Here is a 17,952-nt window from a genome sequence, read left to right on the forward strand (position 1 = left end):
AGGTCGGTAGGCAACGTCCCCGTGAGCCTCCGGGAGCGCAAGCGCCCCTATGCTTCGAGCTCCGGCCTGGAGCTGTTTCCGCTTCCCTCCGCGCCGACCCCGCCCAGGCCCCGCCCTATCCAAGCCCTGCCCCGCAGCTCCGGGGGGCGCGCGCGCGCGCGCGTGTGCGGGAGGGGGCGGGTGGGGAAGGATCGCCAGCGAGATCCCGAGGCGAGGCTCGCGCGCCCGCCCCCGCCCTGGCCCCCAGCTCCCACCCGGTCGGCCCGGCTCAGCCATGATCAAGGCGATCCTCATCTTTAACAACCACGGGAAGCCGCGGCTCTCCAAGTTCTACCAGCCCTACGTGAGTACCCCGCTGCAGCCGATTCGGGCTAGGGGGAGTCGTTGGCGGCCGGCGGCGCCCTCAGGACGACCCCCTCAAGCGCGCCGCGGCCCTTCTCGCGCCCCGGCCGTCTCGCGCTCCGGGCTGTCAGCCTCCCGGTGGGTGTGCCGGGTGCCCACCTCCCGCCGCGCTCCCTTCCTCCGACGTGGCTCTGCCCAGGTGGCTCCTCCGCCTGTCTGTGGGCTGGGTGGCTTCCCGGCTGCGCGGGCGAGGCCCTGGAGACTTCCCGGTGCGGGGCCGAAGCCAGTCGGTCAGCCGCAGCCCCCCTGCGCCCGCGAGCCCACCCGGCGCTCTCGCCGATCTGCAGCCCGCGGCTTCTGTTAGCAGCCGAGGGAAACGGCGCGGAGCCGGTAGGTCTCGCAGCTCCACCTCCGTGACTCCCAGCCTTTCCTGGTGGACTTCTTTCTCTTCTCCTGTGGACGGATGGGCTACTGTTTTTCGCTGCCATCCTGTCGTCACGCAGGAACTTTGGTTTTCTGCGTTTGGAGACATGCACGCTCAGTACAGTCTCTCCAGTAGGTTGCCTTACGGGATCTACTGCCCCTGTGACTTTCAGGTGTCTCCTTTTTAACGAAAAAGATAAGTGAGGACCTAACGTTTTTATGTGGCTTTTCCCCCAGTGGCTGCAATTTATCTACTCCTGCAATAACTGGCGAGGATTGTAGTTTGACCAGTTAGAACTGTGATGCTATACCTGAAAGTTACCATTTCAGCGGCTGGTTTGGCATTTTTCTACGTAAGGGAGTTTGTCCTAATTTATAGTTTTTCTTTCTCCTTACGAAGAATAGTAATATCTGTTAAACTCTTTTAGAAGTGTAAATATTGTTGAAAAATGCAGAAGATTTTAAGGTAGTGAAGGTAAGTAATTTATCAGTGTTTGAGGGAGGGTTACAGACAGATGTGCTTATCTGAGGGCAAAATTCACCACTATGTAGAACACAATATTAGGCTCTCAGTGGTGGGATTAATGTAGAGATAATACCTATTGCGTAGTATTGGGAATTTTGCTTAGAGCCAAAAAATGAGCTTTCAGCTAAATACTGAAAGTGTGCCAAGGCTAACACTTTTATGCAGATAAATCCCAGATGGAAATCATTCCTGCCGTTAAAAATTAAATGTGAAATGTCACTGCCTAAAATGATAATGCAGTCTGTGGAGGTGTTAGCTGAAGTGAGAAATCTTGAGCTCATTCCTCATTTCCTTAAGTAGTTTTGCTTTTGCTGGCGATAAAGAATATTTTCTACTACTCCTGTTTGGTTTTAGTGTAGCATAATTTAAATACTAATGCTCTAAGAATTCTACATCATTCTTTCATCCAGGATAAAATTCTAGTTGATTCTTCTGAGTGGAAAAAATCCCCTTGACTTTACATTGCTACCCATTTGCCTAAAATATAGTACTGTGCTAGCCTTTATTGAAGGAATCTTTCTTTTAGCCATTTTGCCTGTGCCATCCATTTGCAGTGTAGAAACAGTGTGTTCCAATGGTGAAACAATTTTAAAATGTGTTTTTCCATATCTCCACTTAATAACTAAGCACTAATCAAAGTAGAAGGTTTCATGGCTAATCTTTAATATCAGTGTAACTACTTCTGTAGTGTAGAATTTAACCACGTACAGAAAAATGTATTGAATTTGGAAATCCAGGAATACATCTTTCTCTTGTCCAACGATGGCAACAGAAATATCTTTTACCTTACTCAGTAGGTAGCAGTGAAGGTTAATGTGGGAAGAGACAGTTGTTGCAGCAGTGGCAGCTCTGGTGTCATTTATGGTCATTGCTACATGACAGTGTTTTGGGGGGGGCAGGGAGCTAAGAGATGTAAAAAAGAAGAATCTAGTGGTTGCTGGACGTGTGGAAGTGGGGATGCTAGGAACTGTTACTGGTCTTTTATAAATTGAGTTTTGCTAACTGTGTATTTATTTTTGTCATTCAGGAATAATTTAAGATTATTTATTTATTTATATATTTGCTTTCTCTGATAGATCATAACCTGTTTGAGGGCAGAAATCTTTTTCATTCAGTCAATTCATTTATTCACTCTTTATTCCATTTGTTTGTCAGCAAATATTGATGTCATGCCTACCATGTGCAGGCAGTGTTTTAAAATTTGGAGGTGAACAAAGAGATAACTTCTGCTCTTTCAGCAGGGGCATAGACAAAGCTAATAGTAGAATATATACCATGCCGGATAATAATAAGTGCTGTGGGAAAAATAGAGCAGGGAAGGGTGATAGGGAATGCAAGGATGACACTTTAAAATAGGATAGTCAGGTAAGTTTTCACTGAGAAGATGATATTTGAGCAAAGACTTGAAGGAGGTGAGAAAGCCAGCCTTACAGGTATCTGGGGGAAGTTCTTTCCAGGCAGAGGGAGCAGCAGATGCAAAGGCCCTGAGGAGGGAATGCCTGTTTGAAGAACCTGTCTTATTGGAAGAATAGGTGCCAAGATGACTGGCCTGGCAAAAGCAGACTACGTAAGGAAAGAGGAGTTGGAAATGAAGTCTGCATGTACAGGGCATCAGAGTTTATTCTATTCTCACTGCCTGGAATGTCCTTCCCTTCCACTGCCAAATGTCTAGATTCCATGCTTAACTCAAACATCACTTAAGCATCCACTGAATCCTTTTATCTTGCCTAAAGACTTCTCTTGGTTCTTAGGATTTTATTTTTATCTTTATTATAGTATAATATTCTATTTCACATCCCAAAATTCCTTGGAGCATCCTATAGATTCCTTAAAGGAAGGTATCAGGTTTTAGATATACTTGTGTTACCCCCAGCAATCAACATTCAGCCTTGAATATAAAGAACTCCATACATTTTTGCTAAATGCATCCATCAGAGTTTCCTAGCTTGAGATGGAGTGTGGATTAGAAATGATTTCCTAAGGTTCCTTCCAACTCTTTTTTTTTGGCTGCGTTTGTCTTCATTGCTGCACGCTGGTTTTCTCTAGTTGCGGTGAGCTCGGGCTACTCTTTGTTGCTGTGTGCAGGCTTCTCATTGCGGTGGTTTCTCTTGTTGAGGAGTGTGGGCTCTAGGCGCGCAGGCTTCAGTAGTTGCAACGTGTGGGCTCAGTAGTTGCAGCGTGTAGGCTCAGTAGTTGTGGCTCGCGGGCTCTAGAGCGCAGGCTCGGTAGTTGTGGTCCATGGGCTCAGTTGCTCCGCGGCATGTGGGATCCTCCCAGACCAGGGCTCGAACCCATGTCCCCTGCATTGGCAGGTGGATTCTTAGCAACTGTGCCACCAAGAAGTTCCCCTTCCAACTCTTAAAATTCAGTCCTTTATTAACTAGAAGTTTTAAGAATCCATGCCTTTAGGACAGAAGTAATGATGAAATAGCTGTAACTGCAACTGTTTGTTTTTAGTTGAAAGAAGTCTTTAAGAAGTAGATATCCAATAATATTGACAGTTTTTAGTTTAATTTATTAAGGGATATCTAGGTGTGTGGCTGGGGTACCAGTTCTGTACTCTGATAGGATGCTGAGGTTTGAGTCCAACAATATTGATTTGACACTGAGGAGTTTGAAAACTGTTTAACCATTTGCGAACCAGTTTCCCTTACTGCATTGGATTTCCATTTCTTATTTATCCTCCCTCATGATACAACAATTTATATGTTCATCTTTACCCTTTAATAGTCCATATTTCCAGTTCCCGCTGTAATAGATTTTTAGGTTTGATTGTGCCTCCAACCTGCTGTTATGTGAGGGACATACGAAGTCACACCAGTTTTTCTAAACTGAAGTTTTTGATTCATTCTGCTAGAGTCAGACGTTAAGATTTCAAGGGTGGACTCAGAATGCATCCACTTTTTTTTTTTTTTTTAACATCTTTATTGGAGTATAATTGCTTTACAATGGTATGTTAGTTTCTGCTTTACAACAAAGTGAATCAGTTATACATACACATATATCCCCATATCTCTTCCCTCTTGCATCTCCCTCCCTCCCACCCTCCCTATCCCACCCCTCTAGGTGGTCACAAAGCACCAAGCTGATTTCTGTGTGCTATGCGGCTGCTTCCCACTAACTATCTATTTTATATTTGGTAGTGTATATATGTCCATGCCACTCTCTCACTTTGTCCCAGCTTACCCTTCCCCCTCCCCATATCTTCAAGTCCATTCTCTAGTAGGTCTGCGTCTTTATTCCCATCTTGCCCCTAGGTTCTTCATGACCTTTTTTTTTTTCTTAGATTCCATATATATGTGTTAGCATATGGTATTTGTTTTTCTCTTTCTGACTTACTTCGCTCTGTATGGCAGACTCTAGGTCCATCCACCTCGCTACAAATAACTCAATTTCATTTCTTTTTATGGCTGAGTAATATTCCATTGTATGTATGTGCCACATCTTCTTTATCCATTCATCGGTTGATGGACAATTAGGTTGCTTCCATGTCCTGGCTATTGTAAATAGAGAGGCAATGAACATTGTGGTACATGACTCTTTTTGAATTATGGTTTTCTCAGGGTATATGCCCAGTAGTGGGATTGCTGGGTCATATGGTAGTTCTATTTTTAGTTTTTTAAGGAACCTCCATACTGTGCTCCATAGTGGCTGTATCAGTTTACATCAGAATGCATCCACTTTTGTTTTTACCTTCTGTATCCTTGAGCTATGACTGCAGAAGTTCAAATATTTTTCTTGGTTTGTTTCTTTAATTGATATTTAGCCATAGCAACTTGGCAACAGTAAACTTTAGTGTTTTTATATTTGCTTGGCAATATTTGTGTATTACTATAAATGACTAATGAGATTTATATTTCATAAGCCAGATATATATATATATATATATATATATATATATATATTGGCGGTACGCGGGCCTCTCACTGCTGTGGCCCCTCCCGTTGCGGAAAACAGGCTCCACACGCGCAGGCTCAGCGGCCAAGGCTCACAGGCCCAGCTGCTCCGCGGCATGTGGGATCCTCCCGGACCTGGGCACAAACCCGCATCCCCTGCATCGGCAGGCGGACTCTCAACCACTGCGCCACCAGGGAAGCCCCACCAGATATATTTTTACATAGCCATCAAGCAAGGAAAAAAAAAGCTCTTGGGTTATGATTCTCATGTTATTAATGCACCATGGCATATCCTTTGGTGAATATCTGTAATAAAGTAAAAGTGTTTTTTTAATATTAATTGTCTTAGTTGTGTCTACACATATAAAAAATTGTGTATGTATAAGCATACACACAAAGTGCAACAAGAAAGTTTTCAAACTCTTACATACACGAGTTGTCTCAATATTCTTATAAACTATGTCTGATTATTAAGTTGTTTGTCAACCAAATGCAAGCCCTAGAAGGAACTCTCAGATTGTTCTTTCCTTTTTTTTTGAATGTATTTACATAAAAAATATAAAGTGTAAGTATGTATAACTTTTTTTCTTTTTAAAAAATCTTTAAGAAAGGTGCATTGGTGTTTACTGATGTCTTTTTTGGCAGCTATTAAGACAACGTGACAAGTGGGATACTTAAACTTATTTTTGTGATGGAGACGTAGTTGTCAACAGTTCTAAGTATTAATTAAGGTATTAACACATATTAACATATAGTATTTGACTTTTGTTAACAAGATAATTCAAAATGATTTGATTTCCTTCCATATGCGTTAGGATGCTTTTGGCTAGTAAGTTGGGTTTTATGTAACCTGACTCAAATTTGCTTAAAAAGAACTTTGTTAGGATACAGAATAGGAAGTGCAGACTAGTAGACAAACTACAAAATTATTTGATTCAGCAAATCAATGACTTCATCATAGATCCAGTTTCTTTCTCTTTCTCTGCCCTCCTCTTCACAAAAATTGATGTCCAAAGGCTGATTTCCTCCTTGAAATCAGTTGTAATCAATAAAATGCACAAGGAGAGAGTGATCTGTTCCTGTAATCCTGGGCTGTGTGTTTCCCTTCAGCCTGATTAGTTCTACCCAAGACCAGTAACAGCTTATACGAATGGGGATCCATCCACCCTTGCAGCTGAGGAGGGTGGAAACATGAAGAAAATTGGTATTCTGTTGGAAAGGTGGAAGAGAAGAGTGGATGTGGGTAGGCAAAGAAGTGTCCACTATTCTCTCTTCATTAGCTCACGTTATTTCTTTTGAATAGGTAGTTTTTTCCTCTGTAATTTTAGATTGCTTCTGAGGATGTTACTCTCAGGAATGGTTCTTGATAATACGTGGTTCTGAACATGTGCCACAAAAGATCTTACTTAGTTCAAGGTATTCCTTACACCAATGGATCATTGAAAAATTCAAATATAATCACAATTTTTCTGGGTAGTATGCTTGAAAACTTGCTTTAAAAAATTAAGTTTAATAAACCTGTTGAAAATTGTATTGAAAGGAAGAAATAAAATGTTCACGATTACAGTGATTTTTTTTTTTGGTTTGGGGGAAAAGGTTATAAATAGGACAGTGTTATAGTTCATTCCTCTGCCTTTCAGGACTGAGAAAGGTCTTGTATAACGTGGCTGTATTATGTTTCTTTGGTAAAGTTGATTGTTCAATTATTTATTGTTTTAATTTTTAAATAAGTTTCTTTATTGTGATTACATGGAAAATATTTAAGTATTAAGTTAACTGGGGGACTTCTCTGGCAGTGCAGTGGTTAAGACTCCGCACTGCCAATGCAGGGGGCACAGGTTCGATCCCTGGTTGGAGAACTAAGATCCTGCATGCCACATGGCGTGGCCAAAGAAAAAAAAAGATCACTAGGGACATCCTTGATTTCACCACCCATTGATAACTATTGATAGTGTATTTCTTGTTTATTTTTTCTTAAATTTTTTCTTCCAGAATATTCCAATGAAGAGTATATACCTTTTAGACATTACTAACACAAAGAATGCATTGAAGCTGTTGTTGGATTTATGGAACATTTGTGGCTTTAAGATAACCAAATACCTGGTTAATGTCTGGCTGTTCTATTGTTAAATGTTTAAAAATACAATAGTGTATGTTAATTGCACTTTAATAATTTGCATGTATTTTTTTCTCTGTGTATATCTTTTTTTTTTTCCCCACATAGTTTAACTTCTGTAAGTAACCTGAGTGTATCAGGGCCCTTCCCTTTTTTGATCCCAAAGGGCAATATTTGCTCATTTTTGTTATAAAGTCAAAGAATTCATCCTTTAACACTTGCAGTTGTCCTTATGCTTTTTGGGGTATGGATTTCTTCATTGCTGCTGCTAAGCCGAGGTGATCCTGAGTTGTAGACCACCTCGAGGAGCCAGTCCCCTTCCAGTTTCTTGTTGTGTAAAACTCTCAAATTAGGATAAATTACACATTCAGCCCTATGAGCCTTCCTCTTACCAAATCCTTTGAACTGCAATATGGATAAACAACTTTATTTACTGAAGGATCAAGCAACGCTCAAGAATACTGCAGTGTAGGAGGAGTAAAGGCCGGTATACTAGCCATCAGGTGTTAAGTTCTTAAGTCTCCAAGGGGAGGCACATATGGACTTAGTCCTTTGAAAGTAGGAGTGGCCTTTTTGGATACTATCTGACCTGTCCATTGCACTCTCTATGCTCTCTTCCTCTGCCCATATTCCTTCAACAGATATCTATTTGTTGTTTGTATGCCCCTGTTCTAAGCACTGCTAATATTGTAATGAGTAAGACTGATGTCCTTCCTGCCCTATGAGTTTACATTCTAGTGATAGGAAATAGGCAACAAACGAATTATGTAACAACTGTGATTAGTCTATAAAAAAAATGAAACAGTGTAGGGGGCTAGAGAATGATGGAGGAGAGGCTATCTTAAATAAAATCATCAAGGAAAGCCTCTTTAAAAACCTGACATTTGAGAAGAGAACTGAATGAAGTGAGGGAGTGTTTGAGAACAGCTGAGAAAAGAATGTTTCAGGCAGAAAGAGGTTCAGGATCCCTCACATGGGTCTGAAATTTGTGTTGAGGAATAGCAAGAAGGCAAGTTGAGTGATCACAGGCAGGAGTGGCAAGAGATGAAGTCAGAGAGAAAGACAGGGACAGATCATGCCCATATGCCAAATCACACAGTCTCTTCGAATCTTTCAGTCTGATGACATCATCCCTAACATGCTCTCCACAAGAAGTGGTATTTCTCCTTGAATCCTACTTGTATTTTGCACAATTGAACAATGCCTCTGGCCTCTGCAGGAGAGTCAATGATGCTCAGTAATGAGACTCTGCTCAATTATTTTCTTCTCTACCTGGTTTGGAGAGGTAGGAGAGCTAACCCAGTGAATGAAGGTAAAAGTGAGTGCTCAATTCTGTGTAACCTCTATACTGATGAGACCAGTGGTCAAGCTGGTTTCGTTTCCTAAGTAACCTGTGAAGTAATACAACTCAAGAAAAAAAGTATTTATTTTTCCCAGACACCTCACAGCCTTGATTATAGATGAGCAAAATTTATGTGAAGCCACTAAACCACCTCTAATATTGTGCGAAGCATCTACATCTGTCCTGCCTTGCTTCGAGCCTTGTAATTCAAGAATCAGTAACTGTCAAATCAAATCAAAGCTGTTCCCTTTGTTACCCAGAAGGAGAGGGCTCTTTATCTGTGTGTCAGACCCACTGAATTGTTTTGATTACTATGTGCTGTCTAATTAAGTGGGGAAGATTGCTAGTGTATCCCACCACACATATATTCTTCCATTTCCTGTCATCAATATATCTTAGTGTGATTGTTACAAAATAATATTTTTATGGTGCTAAAATATATGTAATGTGAAATTTACCATTTTAGGTAGTATATATAGCTCTGTGGCATTAAGTAAATTCTCAGTGTTGTGTAACCATCACTAACCCTCCATCTTCAGAACTTTTTCATCTTCCCCACTTGAAACTTTGTACACTGTTAAACACTTAACTCCCCATTCTCCCCTTCTCCCAGCCACTGGTAACCACCATTCTCCTTTCTGTCTCAATGAATTTGACTACTCTAGGAATCTCATGAAAGAGGAATTATACAATGTTTGTCCTTTTATGACTGGCTTATTTCACTTAGTATGATGTCTTCAAAAGTTTAACTATGTTGTCGAATGTGTCAAAAGTTTAACTATGTTGTCGAATGTGTCAAAATTTCATTCCTTTTTAAGGCTGAATAATATTCCATTGTATATATGTATGTGCCACACATTGTTTATCCATTTATCTGTTAGTGGATCCTTGGGTTGCTTCCACTTTCTGGCTCTTGTGAATAATGCTGCTATGAACACGGGTCATAGGATACATTTCTCTACTGACTAGTAACATTGAGCATCTTCTCATGTGTTTACTGATCATTTGTATAGCTTCTTTGGAGAAATGTCTGTTTAAGTACTTTGCCCACTTTATAATCTGGCTGTTTGATTTTTTGTTGTTGAGCTGTCCTTTATACATTCTGGATATCAATCCCTTATCAGATATATGATTTGCAAATATTTTCTCCCAATCAGTGGTTTGCTTTTTCACCCAAGGAATGGTATCTGTTTTCAAAGGATAGTGTCCTTTGATGCACAAAAGGTTTTAATTTTGGTGAGGTCCAACTTACCTTTTTTTTTTTTCTCCTGTGCTTTTGGTGTTATATCCAGAAAATAATTTTTTAATGACCACATAATAGTTTGTTGTATAGTGTATCATAATTTATTTAACTAGACTTCTACTGTGGACTTTTGTTTTGAAAAATGTTTTTTTAAATGAAGATTGAATAAGAAAATACTTATAAAATCTGATGCATAATAAAGACTCAATACTTTACCTAAATAAATAATAACTTTGATTACTACTTTTATTATTATTACTTTTATTATTACTACTTCTTTCTAATTCCTATCCTTAGTTGGAAAATTATGTAACTTAGGGACTGTAGAACATTCCAGAGATTGTTCTCAGATACTCTATTTCCTCAAAATGAATTGTAGACCTTGTTTTGGAATGAACTTCCTTCTTATTACAAAATACAAAGTCCTTCAAGATTCTTCCAGAGAAGAGTTTCATTGAGAGATGTTTTAAGGAGAAAGCTAAAAAACTTGCCCAGCTTTTTTTTTTTTATTTTAAAGAATCACCTAACATTTAAAAAAAACTTTAAGATATAATTTATAATTCACATACTATAAAATTCACCCATTGAAAGTGTACAATTCAATGATTTTGTTTTTGGTAATCATGGTTGTGCAACTATCACCATAATCTAAGTTTAGAACATTTTCATCAAACCAAATGAAACCTCATACCCATTAATAGTCACTCCCCAATCTGTACTCCCCCCAGCCCCTGGCAACCACTGATCTATTTTCTGTGTCTTTAGATTTGCCTATTCTAGACATTTCATATAAATGAAATCATGAAATATGTAGTCTTTTGTGGTTGGCTGCTTTTCACTCAGCATGATGCTTTCAAGATTCCCTCATGTCACAGCACATATCAGTACTGCATTCTTCTTTATGGCCAAGTAATATTCCATTGTATAGATATACCACATTTGTTTATCCCTTTATCAGTTGATGGATGTTTGAATTGTTTCTAATTTTTGGCTACTATGAATAGTGCTGCTGTGAACATTCATGTACAAATTTTTCTGTGAACATATATTTTCACATCTTTTGGGTGTGTATCTAGGAATGGAATTGCTAGGTCATACAGTAACTTTGTTTATTAATTGTTTAAAGAACTACCAGACTGTTCTCCAGACTGTCTATTCCATTTTACATTCCCATCAGCAATGTATGAAGGTTCTAATTTCTCCATATCCTCATTAACTCTTTTTTTAAAAAAATATTTGTTTATTTATTTGGTTGTGCCAGGTCTTTATTGCAGCAGGTGGACTCCTTAGTTGCAGTTTACCGGCTCCTTGGTTGTGGCTTGCCAGCTGCTTAGTTGCAGCTCACGGGCTCCTTAGTTGCAGCATGCATGTGGGATCTAGTTCCCTGACCAAGGATTGAACCCAGGCCCCCTGCATTGGGAGCACGGAGTCTTCACCACTGCACCACCAGGGAAGTCCCTAATTAACTCTTGTTATTTTATTATATGTCTTTTTGATTCTAGCCATCCTGGTGAATGTCAAATGGTATCTCATTGTGATTTTGGTTTGTATTTTCCTAATGACACTGACAGTGAGCATCTTTTCATGTGCTTATTGACTGTTTGCATATCTTTGGAGAAGTCTTTTCAAATCCTTAGCTCATTTTTAAGTTGGGTTATATGTCTTTTTGTTATCGAGTTTGTAAGAGTTCTTCATATACTCTGGATGCAAGTACCTTACAGATGTATGATTTGTAAATATTTCTTCCTGTTTTGTTGTTTTCACTTTCCTGCTGATATCATTTGCAATGCAAAGGTTTTTAATTTTGATGTCGTCCAATTTATGTATTTTTTCCTTTGCCTGTGTTTTTTTGCACATCTAAGAAAGATTTGTCGAATCCAAGGTCATATAGGTTAGTACCTATAATTCCTTCCAAGAGTTTTGTAGTTTTCTTACACTTAGGTCTGTGATCCTTTTTGAGTAAGTTTTGTGCAGGGTGTGAGCTAGGGATTAATGTTATTTTTATGTATGTGGCTATTCAGTTTTCCTAGCACCATTTGTGGAAAAGACTATTCTTTTCCCATTGAATTGTCTAGATACCTTACTCCAACTTTCCTCCCCAAATTTTACTTTGTTTTTGAGTTTTCAGACCTTTCAGCTTCCACCACCGTTCAGGCTCTCTCTTTAAATATTTCAAACTCTCAGTCTATCACCTTCTCAGCTGTTTGTTATTTAAATTAAATAATAAGGTTTTTGCCACTGAAAGTGGGAAACATTTTAGTATGGTAGATGTTAATTTTAGAGTATTAATAATAGCTGTCATTTATTGAGTGCTTTCTTTCTTGTGCTAAGTATTTTTAACAGAGTTTTATACATTGTGGGGGAAAATGCCAGAGAGTTCAAAGAAATTTAATGAAATATCTGGGCACGTGTTAATATAATTTGTTGCAGGTGCCCTCTTCCCTGCTTGTTGTTTGGGATTTAAGGGTAGCCCCATGATGACTGTTTGTTCTTTATACACTCTGGCTAAAGTGAAGCCTACTCACATATATCAAGTCTTCAGCCAGACTTCCTACTTGGGAGAGGTCTGGCAAAAAAAACCCACTGAATTTTCTTTGCTGGGGCCTTCTCTTCTTCATGATTCCTAAATGTTGGAGTGCTCTGAGGCTTAGTTTTCAAACTTCTCTTCCTTTTAGGAAAAAGACAGTCCTCTTCCTTTTGCAAAATTAACTAATTATTATTCCTCATATATGCTGCTCACTTTCTTGATTCCATGCTTTGGCCCAAACTTTTCCTTCTGCCTCCAATATCATGTAACTTCACATTCCCTCTTCTCTGCATTTCTGAATTCTATCTGTTCTTTAAGGCCGTTCCTAGATATCTGTCACTTTTCTTTGAAAATAATCTTGCTGCTGAAAATCATTTGTTCCCCTTCTTATAGTATATTATTTGTGCTGTTCTTATGTCAGGGATTGCCCCCTTTTATTATAAAGACATGTATTTCTTTTTTGAAATATAAAAAAGGCAAGATATAGAACATGAAATAAAAATATTAAGTAGCTATATTCATTTTATTTCTTGCTTTAAGCTCTTTGGGAAAAGAAACTTTCTCTTTCATCTTGGTAATTCTTGATATTCCAACATTCAGTGGAGTGAAGAATGCATTTTTTTTTTCTTTTATTGGCTGTATTGGGTCTTCGTTGCTGCTTGCGGGCTTTCTCTAGTTGCGGCGAGCAGGGGCTACTCTTCATTGCGGTGCACGGGCTTCTCATTGTGGTGGCTTCTTTTGTTGCGGAGCACAGGCTCTAGGCACGCAGGCTTCAGTAGTTGTGGCTCACGGGCTTAGTTGCTCCGCGGCATGTGGGATCTTCCCGGACCAGGGCTTGAACTTATGTCCCCTGCATTGGCAGGTGGATTCTTAACCACTACGCCACCAGGGAAGCCCGAATGAATGCATTTTAGAAAAAAATTCTTCGTGTTTGGGAGGGAGGGAAGAGGATAATGACATATTTACTGTTTGATTAGAGGAAAGTTTGGGTTTTAAAGTTGCCTTTTATGATATATGTGTAGGAACAAGGAAGAAACATAGGAAAAGATAAGGTTTAGTGGGATACTGAATTTTTAAAATTTAATTTTCAGTATGCATTAAGAAGTTTAAAATAATAAAAGTTGTTGCCTTTATGTAACTCTAGTTGTCTTTAGACTGATGTAATCCTGGAGTTGTGACGGACTGAAATGTATGTTTACCTTTGTTATGAAGCATAGTGTTAGGAAATCTGATCAGCCTGAGGCAAGCTCCAGGCTTCTTTATGAAAGCTGTTAAATTAAATTGATTTTTAAAGAAAGGGAAGTTGTGTTATGTAAGCAGAGACTTAATTTGTTTAATTTTAACTTAGACTGGTTATTTGATTAAAATTTCAAGACTTCTTACCAGTATTGATTTTCTTAGTTGAGTATTGCTTGGTATTTTAAGAAAGATGATTCCAGGTAGCAGTCTTGAAGTTCATATGAGAAATTCTTTTCACTGTTAAAATAATGCAAAAAGATAACTTTCCTTAAAATAAAACTCCTCTAAGACCTTTACACTATCATTAGAATTCTAACAAGGCCTGGAGGTAGATTTTCTAAAGTAAGTCAGTGTTAATCCATGCTTATTATGTGCCAGCTGTTGTTTTTAAGAGCTTTATATATATTAACTCAATCTTCACAACAACTCTGTGAGGTAGATACTGTTATTCTTGCTACAAATGAGGAAAACTCCGGCACAGAGAGGTTAAGTAACTTGCTCAAAGTCACCCAGTTAATATAGACCATAGTCAGGAATAAATCCCGATAGTCTGGTTGCAGAATCCATACTCTCCTCCCTCCCTTTTTTATTTTTAGCTTGCTTATCAAAGTTATACATTAGCATAGGTTAAAGAATATAATAGTTCTATAAGGTTTATAAGGTTTATAATGAAAAAACAACATGGTCTCATTTCTGCCTTCCCACAGGTACGTACTTTTATTTGATAACTCAATGATTATTACATGTCTCTAAATAACACGCTTGTTTTGTTGCCTGATTTTTCACTTGTGGGCGTGATCTGTTGACTTCTGCTATTGAAAATGATTATTTAACTCCTTTTCCACCCCTCCCGCCCAGCATCTGTATCCTACCAGTCCTTTCATAGTTACTTCATAATTTTGATTAGATCAGTATTTGGTGTTTACATTAATTTCTTGTGTAAACATCCTCAGCTGAACCATGTTGTAAACTGTGCTTAGTTTTTCCTTTCCTGACATTTCATTTTCCTTGCGGATACAGTCGCCTTTTCCTTTGATCAAGTTTTATTTACTTATCACTAATTCATGTCTTTGCCAGTTGTCTCAGTCATATACATCGTCTATCAGTTTCATGTTCCTGAAGAAATCCCTCCTGGAATCCTTTGACTAGGTCCAATCTGGACCTGTTTTATGGCAGTCATATTAGGATCTTTGTTATCTTAGGTATTCCTTTTGCCTATTCCTGTGTTGGATCCCTTGTTGCTTGATTTTTTTGGTTTATTACCTTACCATGGTGTAGCTTACAGGAGTTATCCTCCATTAACTTCTTGAGAAAGGTCATGGGAGGTAGATTTTTTTTGAGATCTTGCATGTCTGAAAACAGTATAACTTTACATTGACTGCCTGTAGAATTCTTGGTTGGAAATAACTTTTCCTCAGAATTTTGGTGGCATTGCTCTATTACCTTTTAGTTTCCAGTATTGTTATCGAAAAGCCTGATGCAATTCTGATTACCTGTTCTTTGTGTATGATCTGTTTTTACTGTCCAGAAAATATGTAGAGTCCTGTTTGTCAGCAATTTCTAAAGTTTCATAGACCCTGGCTCTGAGTCTGTTTTCATTAGTTGTGCTGGATCCTTGATGGGCTCTTTAATTCTGGAAGTTCTTGTTTTCTTTCCTTGAAAAATTTCTCAGTTTGCTCTCTTCTCTTTTTGAATCTCCTTTTATTCAGCATTCCTCTGGACTGTTGTCCTACTTTTGTTATCCTTTCTCTTCTATTTTCTGTCTTTCCGCCCTTTGGTCCTATTTTTTGAATGATTTTCTCACTTTATTTTCCATCCTTTCCCCCAAATTTTAAAATTTCTCTGTATATTTTTAATTTACGTGAACTCTTTTAAAAAATTTTCTGAATGTTACTGTTTTGTGTTATGCTGTTCCTGTTTCCTAGTTGGATTATCTTTTCTTATCTCTCTGGTATTAATGATATATACTTAAAATTTTTCTTCTTCCTACTTGGTTTGTTTCCTCTCAGTTGCTTTTCTCCCCTACTTTTGTCCTTAGCTTTTATGTTCGAGCTGTCTTCCGATGTCCACTAATCTTTGGTTGACTTCTGTGTAAAGATAGGATACTGAAAACTAATTGGAAACGCTGAATCCATGAGTAGAAGTTATCTGTATGAGCTTTACTTGAGACAGTGTGGCTAGGCAGTTTAGCTAGGGTAACAATTGCTGTAACAACAATCCCCCCAGTCTTAGTACCTTAACACAATAAAAGAATATTTCTCACTCACATAAAGTATAGTATTGGTGTTTCTGATCAGCCAGAACCTTCTTTGTGGGCATTTATTTGTCATACTTGAGATGATGTTAATGGAACTTCTGCATCTAGTTAACATGGAAGATTGTGCAGGAATTTTTATGAGTGAGGCTTAGATGGTACATTGTTTTCTTTAATTTATTTTATTTATTTATTTTTGGCTGCATTGGGTCTTCATTGCTGCATGCGGGCTTTCTTTAGTTGCAGCAAGCAGGGGCTACTCTTTGTTGCGGTGCGCAGGCTTCTCGTTGCGGTGGCTTCTCTTGTTGCAGAGCACAGGCTCTAGGCACACGGACTTCAGTAGTTGTGGCATGTGGGCTCAGTAGTTGTGGCTCACGGGCTCTAGAGCACAGGCTCAGTAGTTGTGGCACACGGGCTTAGTTGCTCCGCAGCATGTGGGATCTTCCCGGACCAGGGCTTGAACATGTGTCCCCTGCATTGGCAGGAGGATTCTTGACCACTGCGCCACCAGGGAAGCCCCTAGATGGTCTATTTTTTTAAAAAAAAAATTTATATTTTTAAAATTAAAAGAAGTTTTTTTTGAAGTATAGTTGATTTACAATTTTGTGCCAGTCTCTGCTGTACAGTGAAGTGACACAGTTAAACACATGTAGACATTCTTTTTCTTACATTCTTTTCCATTATGGTTTATCACAGGATATTGAATATAGTTCCCTGTGTTATACAGTAGGAGCTTGTTTATCCATTCTATATATAGTAGTTTATATCTGCTAATCCCAAACTCCCAGTACTTCCCTCCCCCACCCACCTCCCCCTTGGCAACCACAGGTCTGTTCTCTATGTCTGTGAAACTGTTTCTGATTTGTAGATAGGTTCATTTGTGCCATACTTTAGATTCTACATATAAGTGATATCATATGGTGATATCATATCATTTGTCTTTCTCTTTCTGACTTCACTTAGTATGATAATCTCTTGTTGCATCCATGTTGCTGCATATGGCATTATTTTGTTCTTTTTATGGCTGAGTATTTTTCCATTGTGTATATGTACCACATCTTCTTTATCCATTCATCTGTCCATGGACATTTAGGTTGTCTCCATGTTTGGGCTATTGTGAATAGTGCTGCTATAAACATACGGGCGCATGTATCTGTTTGACTTACAGTTTTGTCCAGGTATATGTCCAGGAGTGGGATTGTTGGATCATATGGTAATTCTATTTTTAGTTTACTGAGGAACCTCCGTACTGTTCTCCATAGTGGCTGCACCAGCTTATCAATACATTGGCACCAACACTATAGGAGGGTTCCTCTTTCTCCACACCCTCTCTAGCATTTGTTATTTGTAGACTTTTTAGTGATGGCAATTCTGACTGGTGTGAGGTGGTACTTCACTATAGTTTTGATTTGCATTTAAAGAAGACATACAGATGACCAGTAGGTACATGGACAGTGTATTTTTAACAACTGGCTCACCTGGGAGGAAAGAACTCTATTTTGTAGTATTGGCTACATGATGTAAGTACTCCATTATGGTCAGTTTCATGCTACCAGCATGATGTAGTGACATCATGTGACTGAATGCAGAAATGGGAAGAGATAACGCACTGTGGTTTTCAATTGTGCCAGCTCTGGTATACCACTGCAACTGCCTACCACATCACATTGTCCAAAACTGAGTTGTATGGCTCCCTTAAATTCAAGGGAGAGTGGAAAATATTCTTGAATTGTGTGCTTGGGAAGTAGAGTTTGGTGAACAGATAACAGTTTCTGCCGAAGTTGGAACCTCCAATGTCATTAACTTTAGATCTAGGTACAGTTCCTGGAGAAGTTTGTTCCAGGCTTTAGCCTGGAGGCTGACGAAGGCCTAACTGTAGGAATTCTGGAAACTGATTGAAGAAAAGGACTAGGGATTTCAACATCTGGCTTGTTGACATTTTCTTAACCCCCCTGTTTTCAGTATGGCCTGGTATTCACTTATACTGCTGCTCTAACAAATGACCACAAACTCAGTGACTTAAAAACAACACAAATTTGCAGGC

At 39.0% G+C, this 17,952-nt stretch overlaps 1 protein-coding gene across 15 annotated transcripts in view; it reads left to right on the top strand.

The window, feature by feature from the left end:
* The first annotated feature begins 23 nt into the window (after positions 1 to 23).
* The window catches only part of AP3S1 (adaptor related protein complex 3 subunit sigma 1), a 142,529-nt gene continuing 124,600 nt past the window's right edge, over positions 24 to 17,952 (top strand). For 9 of the 15 annotated variants that reach the window (XR_012330819.1, XR_012330820.1, XR_012330822.1 and 6 more), the window contains exon 1: positions 24 to 343. Coding sequence is in view for 7 of the 15 variants with exons in the window: in XM_073802415.1 (XP_073658516.1) it covers positions 50 to 343 (294 nt within the window). In the remaining 8 variants the exon portion in view is untranslated. The remainder of the gene's footprint in view (positions 344 to 17,952) is intronic. The other 6 variants (XR_012330823.1, XM_073802417.1, XM_073802414.1 and 3 more) reach the window with 6 other exon arrangements.

Source organism: Tursiops truncatus, chromosome 3 (assembly GCF_011762595.2).
Source record: "Tursiops truncatus isolate mTurTru1 chromosome 3, mTurTru1.mat.Y, whole genome shotgun sequence".
In the NCBI taxonomy this organism is placed as follows: domain Eukaryota; kingdom Metazoa; phylum Chordata; class Mammalia; order Artiodactyla; family Delphinidae; genus Tursiops; species Tursiops truncatus.